The sequence below is a fragment of the Oryzias melastigma genome, linkage group LG14 (genome assembly GCF_002922805.2).
Source record: "Oryzias melastigma strain HK-1 linkage group LG14, ASM292280v2, whole genome shotgun sequence".
NCBI classification, from domain to species: Eukaryota; Metazoa; Chordata; class Actinopteri; order Beloniformes; family Adrianichthyidae; genus Oryzias; species Oryzias melastigma.
The window spans coordinates 6,770,945-6,789,537 of record NC_050525.1 but is presented as its reverse complement, the minus strand read 5'-3'; the positions used below and the strand labels follow the sequence as shown (position 1 = coordinate 6,789,537).

Sequence of the window (18,593 nt, the reverse complement as noted above, 5' to 3'; positions counted from 1 at the left end):
CACGTGTGTGTGTGTGTGCACGCACCTCCAGGAGTGGCCGCCAGACTGAAAAAAAGCAGAAATGTTTAAATTAATGGAAGGTTGAAATGTGGTTCAAAACTGTAAGTGTGGGTCTGGAGCTCCACAGGGTTCACTTGTTGACCCTTTTCTTTTCTTAGTCTATTAGTTTCATAATCTGGTACATTAGGTATTTGAGGTCCACCTGACAGCTCTGTGTGAACCTGAAGAAAGAGAAAGCTCACCCTGTCTGGAGCGTTGTTCTGAGCTTCTGTGGAAAACAAGGAAATAAGTTAGAATCTTGTTGGAGGGTGTGGGCAATTTCTAATCAAATTCAGTCAGGCCAAAGGTATTAATGCAAAATAAATGCAAAAAAATAGAGTGAAAATATAGAATAGAATGATTGTTTACATTGCATTATTGCAGGGAGGTCTGTAATGTATTTACCTCTGGTGGTTGAGGAGTTTGGTCCTGGATCTCTGCCAGGTTTGCTTCTGCGACAAATCTGCGGCGGCTCAGGAGGAACTGAACACAAACAAATGAACACCTTCATCATAGGCAGAGCCAGGTGTGGCCACAGAATGTTACTAAATCAAAATCCTCTGATTTCAGTTGATCATCAAAGTTTAAGCTTGCCATTTATTGTTTAAAAATTCATTTTACCCTTTTGAAATCATAATGACAACAGAAACTTCCCAAATCCCCCTGTTCAAAGGTTTACACACCCAATGACTTTGATGTGAAAACATGACAGCTAAAGGTAACATCCTCACGTGTGACTCGTTTGGCTGTAATCAATGTGTCTGGACCTCTAACAGACCCTTACATCCTTCATCCTGTGCCTCACTGACATCTCTGAATCCTCAGTGATCGTTAAGGCTAACGTGTTCTCAAAAGATCTACGGGAAAAGGTAATTGAACTGTACAAAATAGGAGAGGGATATAAGAAGAAGGAACAATGTCCGTCAGCAGAGTTCAAACTTTGATCAATTTGAGGAAGGTGAGTGGTCTGTTGAAACCAAACCACGGTCACAACAATTTCCACCACAACTACCAGAAATATTGTGAGGGATGCAAAGAAAAACTCAAACAGCTTCAGCTGTGATCCAGGACTCTCTGAAACAATACGGGAGCACCTAAAGAAAAATGGGTTGCATGATCAAGTCACCAGAAGAAAGACTTTTTTGTGCAAATGTCTCAAAATAACTCACTTACAAAACAAACCACAGAGACAAACTTCTGGACCAAAGTTTTTTGGAGAGATGAGAGAGACCAAGATGGAACTTTTTGGGAACAACCATAAACGCTACATTTGGAGAGGAGTCAACAATGCCTTTGATGACAATACCACAATTCCTACTGTGAAGCACAGAGGTGGATCAATGATGGTTTAGTGATGAGCGAGCAACAACGGCTCAGGAATAATACACAGAGGTATTTTAAATCGATGTATTCAGTTAGCCACAACCGGAATTAAAAGAGCGTTCTTATTGTAAGACACACAGCTCCGTGCATAGAGTCCTTTAAAGGAACTTGTGGTTTTCTGTTATGAAGAAAAGTCTGCTTTACCATTAGAGAAAATAAAGAGCCTCATCCACAACTTCCACCAGAGATTTCAAGCTGTTATTGATGCAAAAGGAGGCAAAACAAGCTATTAAGAAGTGGGGTATGTAAACTTTTGAATGTGGTCATTTGGGAAGCTTCTGACGTCATTATGATTTAAAAAGAGTTAACACTGTTGTCTAGCAATACATGACTTAATCCAAACAACAACCATGAATGGTTAGAAAAATAGTCTTCAGTTAATAATTTTTTTGAGGTATGTAAACTTATGGAGCACAAGTGTATATGAAAACTGGACCGTGAGTGTGACATCACCCAAAGAAAATGGTTTACTTTCAGTTCCAGCTGAATTCAGTCTGTATTTTTTTGCCATGTGTACACTGCCATGTTACCAGACAGTGGCAGTAAGCAGTGATTGGTCCAAGTTGGTGTGAGTCAACATTTCTATGGCAGCTTCTCTCACTAATCAGGAGTGAGCCAGTTGAAAGTCCACATGCCTACCAATCCAAAACGTGCTCGAATAACTTGCAAAAAAGAAATAAAAAGTATCATCAAGAACATGTTTTTATTCAAAAGAAAAGGTATCAGAGTTACAATTGTTATTCTGACAAATAGAATGAATATATGTTTATTTCAAAATTCCAATTGAAGCGCAAACTGTCAGACGTTCGTCAGGGCGGGGCCTACCACCTACCTACCTTTTACTTCAGGTAAAAAATCTATTATACACTTCCTCAGAGTAACTTTTCACTTTCCTTCCCAGGAGCTGAGCAGACAGATCAGAGCTTAAGGTCTCTTGTGTTAGACAGATTTCATTGTTACAATAAGAGATCATTAATTTGCAGACTCACAAGTTGTACATTTGTATAAACCCCCTCTGTATTGGGGGACAAACTTATAAACTCTTTATACTCTAATTCTCCATCTTAATATCCTGATCTCTTTGTCTCTTTCCCTTTCCTTACAGTTGAATACATGTGAAGAGACAAAGAGATCAATATATAGAGTATAAAAAGTTTATAATAGATCGATATTTATCTATCTCTTTGTCTCTTTCCTTCCTGCTCTGTGAAAGCAGAAATTGATGAACATTAATTATTTTCAAATTTAAGTACCAAAACAGCAGAAAAGCCTCCTGAATTATCATCAGCTGCATTTGAGAAAATCCAAGGGGATCTAGAAAAATCACTAAATGTTGAGAGAAAGTCACTGAGTTGGCAACACTGGTTTTGATTGATAAACATTGGATTGTTGGTGTTCCAGAGTAAGACAGTTCCTGATAGTGAGTATAACTACAGAAACCTGCAATCACAAAATTAAAAACTCTGATTTCCCAGAACAAATGAAAGGCAGTAACTCGTTGGAATTTGGTCAGACAGACTTTATAAAGAGAGAGTTATGTCTTCTTCCTCACCTTTAATAAGATTTTGTGACCAATATCAGGTTAGCAACAAATGTGGACTGACGACTGAAGCGTTTTACTCACATTTTCCTGGCGCTCGTCCCACACAGTGGGGGGAGGGTTCTCGCCGAAAAGAGGATTCTGAATGCTGCTCACACATAAAATGGAAAAAATATATATTTTCAGAAAGAATCGATCGACAGAAAATGTTTTAAATGTATATGATGGCTTTACTTTGATTAAAATGATTTTAAAAAATGAGGGTAGTTTTATTTTAAATATGATAAATGTTTGCTTTTATCATTGAAAGACTTGGTGTCACATACTTCTGGCCGGCCAAAAACTACAAATATTCATTTCTCCTACATGATCAATTTTCGAACAGTTGGCACTTATGTGAATTAAAAGGCACTCCGTCTGCATGTCAAAACCCAATCTGAGTATCTGATTGTTCAAGAGTTTGAACTGGTTTAACTTGTAAAGAACATTCAATGGACAGAGTACAGAGTCTGAAAAGCGTCTTAAAAAGCGTGCACCTGTGCGTAAACTTGAGAATTTTAGAAGTGGAAACCCAAAATGCAAATTTCTGTGCATTTACATAAACTTTTCATTTAAAATGGTCCCTTGAATACCCCTAGCTGAGAGTGGTGTGAACGTAGCTTTACAAATACAGTTTTCCTTGGAAGCGGTCTGCTCCATACAAAAATTCAGGGACCAATGGTCCAAGTCAGGGGTGTCCAAGTCCAGGCCTCGAGGGCCGTCTTCCTGTTGGTTTTCCAGAAATTCTGCTATGTCTGTTGCTGATTACCTGGATCAGGTGTGTTCAATGAAAGGTTGGTTGGAAAACGTGTAGGACACCGGCTCTCGAGGCCTGGATTTAGACACCTCTGGTCTAAGTAGAGGCCAAGGGGAAAAAACACTACACAATGAATGAAAGCTCAACCATCTAAGTGTCGTCAAGTCACCTCACAGCTTATGCATCAGACAGCACTATAAGGTCAGATGGTCCTCAAAAGACAATGAAAACGTCTGTTTCAAATGTGGGTTCCTATTTTCTTAATGTCTGGTTATGAAAATGGGCAAAATAGAAAAGGAACCCCACTAAATATGGGTGCAGACAGTTTCAATTCAGTAAATTTATAAAACTGATGCATGTCAGCTGTTTAGCTTTCTTTGAACAGCTAGGGAGCACAGTTTTTAGAATAGATACGAACACCTTCCCTCTGTCTGTGACAGTTGTGTGTTGGCCACAGCGCTCCCGTGTATCACTAAGCATTCAATTTGAAATGAAAAACAGCTGAAAACACCTTTAATCAACAGCTCAGCAGAAGAATTTTGCTCCAGCACAGATTTTTGACTGACTGCAAACTCACATCTCGGGTTGATGGCAAAGGCAGAGTGGAAGCTGGAGGGCGGGGACTCAAAGCTGGAGGTCCATTCCTGTTAGATGAGTGGTTATCTCTCTTATCTGTGGACGCATAAACATGAGTTTTGGTGGTCAGGTAGTGTTACGTATGCACATATGCCTGAATTCAACGATGTACTTAAGTGTGTACCAATATAATCCCCTTCCCCTATGGGTGGCGTTGGGAAAATTTTGGTAGCCCCATCATCCATATGTCCGGAAGGTGGGGGTTCATATTCATTGGATAAGTCTTCATTCGGGGACTCGTAGTTGTCACTGCCATCCTTTTCGTCACTGTACGGACTTTCATAATCATCGTCATCTTCCTGTTGGCAAAAGAGGGTCATCAAAGATAGAAAAGAACATAGGAAATGCTTTAAGACTAGAGAAGACCAACAATCCATCCATCCATCTTGTTCTGCTCATTCGGGATCAGGTCACAGCAGTTAATGCAAAGATGCCAAGACTTCTTTTACCCAGACACTTCTTCCCCGAGGCCAGAGTCATAGTCTCTCCAGCTTGCCCCATTTCTTCCCAGGGACCTCTGTCCAGTCGGACATGCCAGGAACACCATCCCTGGGAGGCGTCCAGGAGACATCCGGACAAGGTACCCGAGCCACCTCAACTGGCTCCTCTGGATGTGAAGGAGAAGCACCTCTACTTCGAGTTCTCTTCGGGTCACCAAGCTTCTCACCCTATCCCTAAGAGAACACCCAGCCCCCCTATGGAGGAAGATCATTTCAGCTGCTTGTATTCAAGATCTCATTCTGGTTAGGTTACCACTTAATAGAGGACACTGCACAAGACCACCTGTTAATCTTATGCTAAAATCTTCCCTCACTTGTGGATAAGACCCCAAGATACTTAGGCCCAATCCTAATTCATCCCTTCTCCCTACCCCTACATTTAGCCCACCAAACGGAGAGTTATGGAAATATAGTGTCTCCGAATTCAGATGTCCCTTTCGCTCAGTGTTGCCAATCAGCTAGCGCAGAGCTTTCAGCGCTTGTATATACAGTATATAAAAACAGCAGGATTTTTAACTTTAAAAAGGTCATGCTACAACAAAATGTTATTACTGACATTTAAATGTAAATATCTGTGCCTCAGAGCGCACGCACAAAAAACGCTTCTCCACCGCGCACAGCATGACGCGGTTTACCTTCACAACAGAGGGCTTTGTATGCCTCTGAATGGAGGGTGGGATCTTAAAAAAAAAATTTCGGACACCACTCTCACTACAAATGTCCTTTCAAATGGAGGATTGGGGAGAAGGGAAGACTTTGGATTGGGCCTTAACCTCCTACACCTGGCGCAGGAGAACTCCACACACCTGGAAAGGACAAACTACCTCTCTCTGGTCAAGAGCCATGGCATCAGACTGACCCTCATCTCAGCCACTTCAGCCTTGGCAGCAAACTGCCCCAATTATTGCTGGTCTTGGCTAGTTTAAGCCAACAGGCAGGACAACATCATCTGCAATGAGCAGAGAGGAAATCCTGTGGTCCCAAACTAAGACCCTCCCCAGTCCCTGACTGCATCTAGAAATCTGTCCATAAAGACTATTAACAGAACCAGTGATAAAGGGCAGCCCTGCCAAAGTCCATGTATCGATAACAGGTCCAACTTACTGCCAGGTATGCAAACCAAGCTCCTGCTCTGGTCGTACAGAGACCAGACAGCCTTCGTTAAGGCTCTCAGGACCCCGTACTCCCTGAGCAATCTCCACAAGACATCACTGGGGATGTGATCAAACTCCTTTCCCAAATCGAAAAAGCTCAAATGGACTGGATGAGCAAACTCTCAAAAACTCCCCAGCACCCTACAGCAAGAGTAGAGCTGGTCCACTGTTCTACGACCAGGATGGAAGCCGCACTGTTGTTATTGAACCTGAGGTTTGACTATCGGACGGACTCTTCTCTCCAGTACACTATCCCAGGGAATTTGAGGAGTGTGATTACATTTTAGTTGGAACACACCCTCTGGTCCCCCTTTTTGAAAAGGGGAACCACCACCCCAGTCTGCCAGTCCAGTGGTACAATTATCAACTGCCACGCAATGCTAAAAAGCCGTGTCAGCAAAGACACTCCCACAGCATCCAGAGGCTTGAGGCACTCAGGGCTTTATTCACTCCTGGTGTTTAGCCACAGAGGAGCTCATTGACTACCCTGGTGGCTTCAGCTCAGGTGATGGACAGCATCACTCCAAAGTCCTCAACCTCTGCTTCCTCAAAAGGAGGTTTGTCAGCAAGATTGAGGAGATCAAAGTATTCCTACCACCACCCCACCTGCACTGAAAACAGAGCCTGCAGAAAACTGCTGCCAGAATCTCTTTGAGACCAACTGATGGTCCTTCTCAATGGCCCGGGCCACAGCTCGCTTAGAATGTTGGTACCTGTCAGCTGCCTCTGGTATCCCACAAATTAGCCAAGCTTGATAGGACTCTTTCTTCAGCTTGACAGCATCCCATACTTCCAGTGTCTACCCCTGGGTTTGGGACTCGTCACTACAACGGGCACCAGAGACCTTGCAACCCTTGCGTGCATTACAAGTCTGAAGCCAATTGACCCAAAAATGGTTACTCAGCCTAATATGATATCATCTGTTTGCATTGTGTATTTATCGGCATATTTCCATTAAAAAACTTTTAATATTTCAAACTGCTTCTAAACATATGATTTAAATGTTACAGTAGTTGCAAAAGCAAAACTGCAAACCTTTTTGAATTCTATCACAGGACTGCACATAGACAAAAACTAATTCTGTGTATCCTTGTAAAATGTCCTTTATGGTAAATGGCGTATACTTGTATAGCGCTTTCTACCCTCCTTGGAGGGCCCAAAGCGCTTCACAGTCACAGACCCATTCACCCATTCACACACACATTCACACACTGGTGGCGGCTCCGCTGCCGAACACTGGCGCCAACCTCCCATTCAGGGTTCAGTGTCTTGCCCAAGGACACTTCGACACATGGGCGGGCAAGGCAGGAGTCGAACCCGCTCACTTCTAATCAGGAGCCGACTGCCCTACCGCTGCACCACGGCCGCCCCGACCCGCTCATTATATAAAGTGAGTGGGTCATGTGAGGAGCAATAAATGAGCAGATGATGTCAACTTACAAATTCATTGTCGCTCCAGCCCTGGGCCTCAGCACTGGTGTCTGTGGAGCAGTAACCTGATCACACGTGAACACAAAAACACACATGAGCCTTGAATCACTCGCAGAAACTAGTAATATTGGGATCATACAACAACAATAAACAAATGTTTCCATCACTGAGTGAGGAGTACTCAGCACAGGATCACCTGATGTATCAAAGAAACTCACCTGCTTCCTGAAACACAGGGGTTGTTCTGTAGAAGAAAGAAATGGATCAGAACTGGAGAACAGCTCATGCTCCGACTGGGTTCAATACATTTAAAAAAAGCTGGCTAAAAATCATGTTGAAAATGTCTTTATGGTTTCTGCAGGCACATAATGAGTGATGACAGCAGCAAATGTCTGACTGCAAGTCTGACTTTTGAGGATACAACTCCTCTAAACTCTGAAATAATAAAAATCAGCTACAAACACGTGTCCCCGATGTTTTCAGGGGTCAGTCAGTTTACGTGAAACAGGAACATACTTTTTACCAAACAGGCCTCTCTTCCCCTCGTTCTTGCTGATTTCGTTGCTGAGCTTAGAGATCATCCTGCAGACACACAAAAAAGCAAGAATCACACAAACGGTAGCATTAAGCAACTTCCTCATGACCCAGTGAAGCAGACTCTCTGCTCTTTAGGCAGCTATTCTCTGAAGACTCTAAGGTGTGATAACACAACTTGTCGGGATTTTCTGGTTGTGACCAAGTAACATGTGGGGCCCCATAGGAGTCAATTATAAGGGCAGATGACTGTCAAAATGAAATGTATGCATATCAAAGTTGTGCATTAAGTATTTGTGCACAACTTTGCGAAACGATATGAGTGCAACATTTAGTTTTTTATCTTTAATATGTATGCTGTAACTTTATGCTGTAACGACTTTTCTTTGTCTGATATACAAAAGTTGACAATAAGAGAATACTGAAACAAAAACAAGTAAGCTAACTCTGGACTAAACTAACAAAAGCGCTGATTTAAAAAAAGCAACAAAAAAAAAAACATCTCTTATGATCAAAATACCTTACTTTCTTTTTTGCTTTCTTTCTTTGAAAGTTGTTTCTGGCTAATAGCAGGAGTTGTTTTGTCTTAGGTCTCCACCCACCCAGCCTCAGCTCTAATGGAATGTTATTAACATTGAGGGTATTGTAATGTTATTATTGTAAAAAACACTGTCTTGTTTATGGCGTCACTGCTGCATCATGAATGTTGGTGACAATTTGCTGTGAGCAACGATCAACATTAACAAAAGATGATGAAAAGGAAACAGGGTGACTGATTGTTCTTCACTGCGGTAGACAGTTTGACGGTCATCTTACTCCATAATTATAAGACATAACTTTAAAGACATAACTTTTTAACATAATTATGAACTAGATATATAGCATTACCTGCAATAATACTAGTGTGAATGTTCTGAATTTGGCTGCTGAAGATGCTGAAATTGATAGATAAAAATGCTGAAGCTGATAGCCAACTAAAATATTAGCTAAATGGCAAAATAGCCTAAAAAACTAAAAACAGATAGCATGTCGCTAAAAAACCCACCTAGACTTCAAAAATAGCCTAAAAACAAACAAAAAAGTCTAAATTAGCCAAAACAGCTTGCGTGTAAATATGAACTAAATTCCAAAATAGCCTGAGAAAAATCTTTGTAAATGCCAAAATATCCCAAAAAGCTAGCAGAATGTCAATTTTCAAAATTTAAAAAACGCAACACTTTAACGTAATTATGAATAATAAAAAGGCAGGAATATTATTCCAGAATAAATCAACTCAAACCTTCAATAACTCTCAATATTTTACTCTCCATAAAAATATATTCAGTCAAAATTATTAGAAATAAGAGCAAAAATAAGCGCCAAATAACATTGGTTCATTATTGACAATAAAATGAAATGATCTGGTGGGCCGAATATAATTTCCCAAAGGGCCGGATCCGGCTCCTGGGACTTGACTTTGACACGTGTTTTACATAAACCAGAGTAAGACTAGAAACAGGATGAACATCTGTTTATTTAAAAGACCATCTGCACACCCCTGCCCCCAAATGCAGTGGTTCTGCTACTGCATTTCAAAGAGGAATGGGTTCAAGAAGATAAAGCATGGTTTCTTACTCCACTTATGTATTTCAAAAGTTCTGCCTCAAACTAAAGAGAAGAAATCAACTCTGCAGATCAAACCAGACCCCTCGTCCGGAGTGATTGTCCTAGTCCGGAGGTTCAGGTAACTCTCTCCTGTCGGAATGATGACTAAACTTTTTTTTTTTTTTTTAATTAAATATCTTTAATATTTGAAACTTGTTTTGATCAAGAGTTGGCTGCCTGCAGTACTACTGTGTGGCTCCAGGGGGCAGCAATACTTACGGAGCTTGGAGTTTGGGGAACTTCTGGAGGTCACTGTCAGTCAGATTCTGCATTAACAAGCATAGTTTGGGGTCAAAATAACGTCTCAATTTCAAATAGAGAACATCTTTTCTTCACTGGTTTCCTTTCAACTCACCACGAATCTGGCGCCGCTGATGGAATTTTTCAGCACTACTTTGTCACAGCCGGGTAAATTCCTCTGTGGGACAAAAACACATCAGTTCAGAGTTTTTTTTACCCTTTTACTCTGAAGCTTTAGCTCCCGTGTTGGCATTCTTCTGTTTAAACTTTCACACAGTTCACATAATTTCAGCAGAATCTGAAGTGGAGAAAAGCAGCCTTGTGCTGATATGCAACACTTCACAGTAATTAAATATTTATTCAATTAATCAGCTCATTTTGTTGATGAAAAATTGCTTTTCGTTAAAACTTTATGTTAGTAATGGTTTGCACAACAGTGCCAAAGAGTGTGTGTCTTTTAAGTGTTCAGCGACATCTCCTGTGTTAAAGGGTTTAAGGAGGAAGGACAAGAAAACATGAGAAAAAGAAAAGTTTGATCGCTAAAATGTCACCATTGATGATAAAAACTGAAATAGAAACAGTCGCAGATTGAAGGTTACAGAAACAAGCAAAAACACGCCAGCGAAGAACACTAGCGAAACACAATAGAGTGGAAGTCAGTATAGGTGTTCCCGCCTTTGTGTGTGTATGAGGACAAAATAAAACTCCCTGCAATGTGAGGACACAGGTGGAGCTCGCTGCAGCACCCCCTGTTGACAATAAGATGCAACTGCAATACCCTAAGTCAAAATAGAAAAGTTGGTTTTACTGAAAAAAAATAATTAATAAAAATATTACATTTTATATTATTTTTTTATGCAAGGTATTTTCATTTAGTTTAAATGTACATAGAACAAAACACAATCCTCATGGATTACAGGGTTCCACAAATCTTAAAAACAAATTGCTTTAAACATTTCATATTATGATTCTTTTTTTAATCACAAATTACAACCAATGTTGCTGTGTAACAATGAGGAAGTTGTGCTTTGGTTATGATTTTTCTCCAATATGCTAATGGACAGACAACATAAGATAACATAACATTCCTGGACACAAAACTCTAACGTCACAGATACACTTTTTACTGCTACATGCTTTAAAGTCCCTCTATGACCATTTTTTTAGTAAAAAATGTTCCGAGTAGTGTTCTATTTATGATTATGAAGTTTTTAACCAAAATATCACAACCTAATTTTTTTTCATGTCGATCTGATGCCTCTGTTTCCAAAATCTCCTCTGAGGGGGCGTGGCTTTAGGAGCCGAGCTGAGCAGCTCCGCCTTGGATCCCCCCCGTCTGATTATGATAGCTCTGTGTCTCACTAGCATAAATCTTCACCACTGCTACATAAAAACATCCATCAATCTGGGTAATGTCCAGCCGTATGGTTCTGATCCGGATGTCAGCTGGACGAGGAAGTGAAGATCTTCATGGACAGAACTTCCTCCAAAATCCTGATTCTTTCTCCTTCCAGTTCACCAAAGACTCTTTTAGCTAATTCTCCAATGTTTATTGACTGTGATCAATACATTCAATCATTGGTTTCTCAGAGTTCTTGATAAAATAATCAAAGCTAACATCAAAATGCTCTTTCATTGATTTACAATCCTTTCCAACTGCGGTCAAATGAGCCGCCGTTCACATTTCCGTGGTCACATCAAGAAGCTCCGTGGAGTCTGGTGGAGATTTTCCAGCGTTCTCAGTCCTGCTACCGTAAGTATTGGATGAAACTCACACCAAAAATCCAGTGATGCTGATTTGACCACAGAAATGTGAACGGCGGCTCATTTGACTGCAGTCAATGTGAAGATACCATCTTCTCTTCTCCAGAACCTGAACTAGACACTAGGAACAGATGAGGGTTTAGTGCATGTGCAGCAGAGCTGTTGATGGAAAGAAGATCATTCATTCAAACAGAGTCTGTCCAAGACAGTTTGATTGATTTAAAAGGAGAAATATATACGGAAATGCTATATGCACACATGTAAAAAAAAAAAAGTGATTTTCATCAGAGGGAGACTTTAACTGTTGAATTAAGCGTGTTCAAGTATTTCCCAGCTTTTATATACAGTCTCTTTGCTAACTAAATTGCACTCACCCTGTAGTTGTGGTGATAGTACTGTGTCAAATGAGCGCATGAAGTGTCATAGAAGTTTGTTTTGTCACATAAAATTTAAGAGGTGAGACAGAAAAAAGAAAAAAAAAGACAGAGGGGCCTTTTCTTCTGACGCAGATGGGGACATTCCAACCACAAAGGATGGATTGTGTTTCTTTTTGTGGACATCCAAATTTAGGCCAGAAGGACTTTCTTAAGGATCACATGACTTCATGTCATTATGATACTTGACTTTATTAGTTTCCCTGCTATGACAAATTGGCAAAAATAAATGTCTTTCTTAAGAAAAAGAAATTGATGTACTTCTTTTTCTCTTTTTTTGCCTCCAACGAGTCACTGCAGGTGGTCACTCATGCTGGATTTTCCTCTCCACTGTCGCCCTCTGCTTCCTCAATACTGGGATTACACTTGAAAATCACTTATTTTTGTACAGCTAAGAAAATCTGGATTTATTAAAATGATTTGCAATAACTGTTTTATGTCAATCATCAATGATAAAACCCTGACACAAGTTCAGTTGCAAACTGGTGCTTTATAAATGCACTAAATTTTGTTAATGTTGTTCAGCATTTTTCCATCTTCTTCAAAGTCCCAAGACTTGAAGGAGGACAAGAAAGAATTCAACACTAGTTGTATTAGATGTCCCATAGAGATTAACCTAACGTTGACACTTTTAGACTCAAACACAGGCAGAGATGTGTCTAAGATGAGGAGATTACTGTGGTCTAACTTGTGACTTGAAGTCAGAATGTAGAAGTGTGGGTGTTTCAATGTTTAGCAGATGATTACAGATTAATAGAGATATATTTTCGAGAATACAGAGAGAAAAACCCTGTCAGCTCAGCACACTTCCATCTATCCTGAAGCCCTGAACAACAATGCTGCTGCACAGATCACCCCTTATCTTCACTGTCTGTCTGAACGCTGACGTGTTGATGTGGAACAACAGGAAGGATCATACGTCAATCTAATCTCATCCCATCTGATATTGTCTGCTGTCGGTGGTTTCTTCTGAGATCAGAGGATTTTGGGAAGAGCTTCATGCTTTTCCATCAACAGACACTGACACTTCAGAGTGTTCATGCTGCAGCGATTTGCTGAGTCAGTGCAAGGCAGATTGTGGGTCATGCTGACCCAGCATCTGGATGGCATCGAACCCAGATTTTGGGTCATGTGGACCCAGTATCTGGATCCAAAATGGTCCCAGATATTGGATCATGCGGACCCAGCATCTGGATCCAGGGTTTGGGTCATGCGGACCCAGTATCGGACCCCGATTTTTGATCATGCGGACCCATCATTTGGATCAAGATCGGACACCGATTTTGGGTCATGCGGATCCAGCATCTGGATAAAAATCGAAGCCAGATTGTGGGTCATGCGGACCCAGTATCTGAATCCAGATTGGTCCCAGATTTTGGGTCATGTGGACCCAGCATCTGGATCCAGATTTTGGGTCATGCGGACCCAGCATCTGGATCCAGATATGACCCGGATCTTGGGTCATGAAGACCCAGCATCTGGATCCAGATATGACCCAGATTTTGGGTCATGTGGACCCAGCATCTGGATCCAGATTTTGAGTCATGCGGACCCAGCATCTGGATCCAGATCAAACCCAGATTTTGGGTCATGCGGATATAGCATCTGGACCCAGATTTTGGTTCATGCGGAACCTGCATCTGGATCCAGAAATGACCCAGATTTTAGTTAATGGAGACCCAGCAGCTGGACCCAGATTTTTTGTCAAAGGGACCCAGTATCTGCGCCCAGATTTTAGGTCATGAAGACCCAGCATCTGGATCCAGATCAAACTCAGATTTTGGGCCATGCGGACCCAGCATCTGGTTTCAGATTGGACCCTGATTTTGAGTCATGCGGACCCAGCATCTGGACCCAGATTTTGCTTCATGTGGAATCAGTGTCTGGGTCATTCTCACTGTCAAGTTGTCATATATGGACACATACATGTCTAGAGAGTTTCTTTGAGGAGAAAAGAGCCATCAGGAACCTGAAGAAGAGCTTTTCCCTTCAGAGAAACATAAAGTTGCTGTTACAGACACAACCACGAGTCTTCCTCCCAATATGGATTTATAGAGACAGTTGTTTCCATTTACCAAACCACACTGCAGAATATGAGGTGACAGATTCTTAAATGTTTCACAAAATCTCACAATAATAAAGTTACAGACACGATGGATTTGTGTTTGTTATTAGACTTAGAAAATACCAGTTTTTGATGGTTGTGTCATTTTGTATTTTCTTTATTTATTCATTGCATCTCAAACAAGGCCATAAAGTCTATGTTTAAAGCAGCTACAAACATTTCACAGAGAATGAAGATTCAATCAAATAAAGTTGCCAACCTGCTGAAATGTTTCTGAACTGATGAAACTCGTAAAAGGACTTTTAGGAATTTTACCTGCAGAAAAGCTGAATTAGGCAGGACTCTGTTGAGAAGTTTTAGCAGACAATGTTCATCTGTGTGGAGTTTGGAAGTTCAATCCTGATAGACTGAAAAACACTTGCTCAGATGTAAATTCTTCTTGGGAGGCGTTTGATTTTTGGAAGAAGCCAGTGGGGGCTAGTGGATCCTCCTTTCATGGTTTTCTTCATGATGTCCTGATATTGTTCCTGTTGTGTGTGTGTGGCCCACAGTTCCATGTGTTTTATGTTATGTGGTATTAAATACTGTCAAAAAGTTCTAAATGGAATTAAGTTAATGTGAAGTGAGAGTAAAATATTAATAACATGCAGATGTGCCATCAATTCACAGCTACTAAAAAATATATTACACTGAATATTTAGACTTTTTTTCCAGACCTTTACTTCAAGAATTTTTTCCTAACCGGACCTCTTAAAATTTAAGTTGTAGACCCCTGCTCTGTTGAATATGTAACATTCTGTAAAATAATTGAGTTCATGCCTGAACTGCACGGCTTTGCAGATGTGAGCAGCTGTAATGGAGGTATCTGAGTTTAGAAAGTTGGCCTCAAATTGATTTGAGATTTAAATCCCAGCAAAATACAGTGTTCTTAGTGTTTGTGTCAAAACCAATTATTAATGATAAAAAACAGTTTACACTAAAGCATTCATTCAAGGTTCTTTGTGATGAATACAATTTGATTTGGTTTGACAGCTTCTATGTCTTTGAGCAGGATGCTACACCCTCCCCTTCTACTGTCCTCAGTGGTTACATTAAGTTAAAGTCACACACCGAGGTGTGTGAAATTTGTTCTCCACATTTGACCCATCCCCTGGGGGAGTGGTGAGCTGCAGACACAGCCGCGCTCGGGAACCATTTGGTGGTTTAAACCCCCAGTCCAACTCCTTAGTGCTGAGTGTCAAGCAGGGAAAGTAATCTCTTTGTGTCCACTAAAAACGATTTAATACTTTTTCTCAAACTTTAGATGTCTTCAAAAGACATTGGGCACTTGTTAGATTCAAACTAAACTGAACCTTTTCTTTATAAAACCAATCCATCAAACCTTATGTTAATCATTTGCTTTCCAATATCTACCTACTTTTGCAAAGTTTATCCATCTGTTCGTCCATCTATTATAGGGGTGTCAAACTCAATCACACAAGGGGCCAAAATCCAAAACACACCTCAGGCTAACCAAACAGGATAAGCATTTATTGAACACTCTAAAACTAAACTTTTCAAACTTTAAAACTGTAACTTTTTAACATATTTATGACATATTTATGAGCTACTTTAACGTAATTATGAATAATAAAAAGGCAGGAATATTATTCCAGAATAAATCAACTCAAAACTTAAATAACTTTCAATATTTTACTCTCTATAAAAAAATGATTTTTTTAAAAATCCTTCTGTTTATCCTTCCATCTTTCCTTTATTTAATTCAAACTTGAGTGTGGATTACTGTCTTAAAGTTGAGTCACGGCAGCTTACAGTAGACTAGGGGTCTCAAACTCCCGGCCCGCGGGCCATCTGCGACCCCGGGATGATAATTTGCGGCCCTCGTCTTCGTATGAAAGATTACTGTTAATGCGGCCCGCAAGGCTGATATGAATGACAGTTGTTGTGTGCAGAGCTGAATGAACCAATCACGGCGAGGTATATGGCTCTGGAGGCGGGACATCAGCGGGCTGTCCAGTACCTCACTCATTCATTCATTCATTTTTCCAGTTATGGTATTTTATTTCTGTCAAAACTCCTCGAAGAAATAAGACATCTCTGCGAGCGTGTCAAACATTCCGTGCAGACAAATCAGACCCTCGCGAGCGCTTTTTCCTCCTCCAGGGGGGCGCGCCCCACCATTTGAGAAACACTGCTCTTGTCAATCAGTCAATATGTGGTTTCTTCAGTCGTCATTGTTATTATTTTATTTATTTATTAATGATTGATTCATTTTTAAATGTATTATTTAATTACGTACTTTGTGTTAAAACAAAGATATTTGAGAACATTAAAATGTTTTATCAGCGCTTTTCTTGTGAAAATCCTGATGCGGTCCAGCCTCACCCAGACTCTGCCTCCAGCAGCCCCCAGATACATTGAGTTTTAACCCCTGCAGTAGACTGTACAGCAGTGGTTCCCAACACACGCTGCAGACCAGTATCGACCTATTGGTCACCTGGTGCCGGGTCACAGGAAGAAAATACACACTGAAACTTATTTCAGTTCTGTTTATCTTCTGATTCTGAAGGACATTTTATTTCAGAAAACTGCTAGATTCTGTCCACCACATCCGTCTGTGACTCAAGTCATGGGCTACGCTGGCTTCTTAAAGCAGCTGCTCTGAACACTAGATTGAAAGCCCCAAGCCAACAACGTTAATAAAAACAAACGTCTTTAAAAGGAGCCATTGATATCAATACTGTGAAGAACAATAAATCTGCTGTTTACAGACAAAACCAAGAGTCTTCTTCAGTATATGGGATCTTACTACAGTTCCCATGTACTAAGTCCAGTTACCATGATATGTGGCGACTGGCACTAATGATAACCTACACTGATAAAGTTTCAGACACGTGGATTTGTGTTTATCATTATATTTAGAAAACTCTAGTTTTACAACGGTTTAGTCATTTTATTTTGCTTTATTTAAACCGTAAAAGTTGTACTTGGCTAAACTTAGCCTCCGCTTTGACGTTTCAGGGAATAATCTTTATGGGTCTCACTCCAAGTCTAGGTTTAAACTGGCTGCATACATTTTACAGAGAATAAAGATTTAATCAATCTGTGGAAGTTTTTTTTCAATTTGAGGAAACTTGTAAAAGGAAAATTCAAGAAAGCTAAATTAGGCAGAAACATGTTAAAAAAACTTTAGCACAGAAAATGCTCTTCTGTGTTCAGAAGAAAAACTCAATGAATCAGGATTTAAGTAGGAACAAAATACGATCAATAATTTTTCCACTGACAAATGATCGGAGCTGCCATAGGGTTCTTGGTGTTACAATGGTATCCCATGAAAAAAACCTGTTTTTGCCTTTACTGATTTTTTACATATCAGAACCTCCAGGATTTAGCGGCAGATTTTTGTGATTGTTGCGGCCTAAAACACTTGATGTTGCTGCAGCTTTGGTGAAAAGTTGCGGGTGCAATTGGAGCGGTCCGTCACACACGGAGCAGAAATATAAAGTTGCAGTGTGCACAACAAGTCGCGGGGTTTTCTAGAATTTGCATTAATAGTTGCCATCGCAACATCGAGAAATCCTGGAGGGACGGACATATCGACTTCTACAAATCAACACCTTATTTCACTGAATCGTTATCTTTTGTAAAATATCTACAGATTGTTTAAAATTGTATTCTTAAGCAAAATTTCATATAGTAACAATTTAATTTCAAACGTCAACTTCGGCCCCATTCAGACCAGTCCATGAAATATTGTCTGACATTAAAGCGGTTTATGGCCAGAAAGAAGTTAAGGTTCAGCACTGACAGCTTCAGATTAGAATGAATGAAAAAAATGTGGGAAAAGTCTGAAGGTTTTCTTTTTTTTTCTTTCTCCAGGTGTAAATCACAAATATCTGTTTTCAGCTTCTATTTGACTTCAGGTAACTTGGTGTCAAATGTGTTCATTTTTAGCCGACTTTCAGTATTGCACAGACTGACATTCTACAATGTGTCAAAGTTTGTGTGAGGACAAGCATCACATCAACTCAACCTATGTATGTGAAAGTTTACAAATCCCCGCAGAGCTGATGAGTGCATGAAAACGGGACACGTTTGCTCTTCAGAACATTCAAACTCTTCAGATCGTCTTTCAGCACATTTTTTCCGGAGAATCCTAAAGTTGAGTCTCTGTATCTACACTTAAACTAAATCCCACTTTCACTTTTGGTTTTCTTACTGTTGTGGTTTTTCTTATGAATCTGTTTTAATGCTGACAGAGAATATATATATTTAACTTGTCCTGTCCAACAGCTGAGCCAACAGATGTGGGCTGAGAGCTTCTTGTGTTGGGCAGATTTTACTGTCAACAGGGATTTATTGAGTATAAACCCCTGTTGTATTTAATGCTAAACTTTATTTATATTGATTATGTTTTATTTTATTTATTTATT

General features: G+C 40.2%; 1 protein-coding gene across 1 annotated transcript in view; it reads right to left on the bottom strand.

Annotated features, from left to right (window-relative positions):
- Positions 1-18,593, bottom strand: part of lcp2a (lymphocyte cytosolic protein 2a) — a 21,765-nt gene that overhangs the window by 674 nt on the left and 2,498 nt on the right. The window contains exons 2-12 of the mRNA XM_036215315.1: positions 10,013-10,075; positions 9,877-9,923; positions 7,996-8,061; positions 7,698-7,723; positions 7,489-7,544; positions 4,519-4,693; positions 4,336-4,430; positions 3,047-3,110; positions 445-522; positions 243-268; positions 4-45 (exon numbers count right to left, since the gene is read on the bottom strand). Of these exons, the coding sequence (XP_036071208.1) occupies positions 4-45; positions 243-268; positions 445-522; positions 3,047-3,110; positions 4,336-4,430; positions 4,519-4,693; positions 7,489-7,544; positions 7,698-7,723; positions 7,996-8,061; positions 9,877-9,923; positions 10,013-10,075 (738 nt within the window). The remainder of the gene's footprint in view (positions 1-3; positions 46-242; positions 269-444; positions 523-3,046; positions 3,111-4,335; positions 4,431-4,518; positions 4,694-7,488; positions 7,545-7,697; positions 7,724-7,995; positions 8,062-9,876; positions 9,924-10,012; positions 10,076-18,593) is intronic.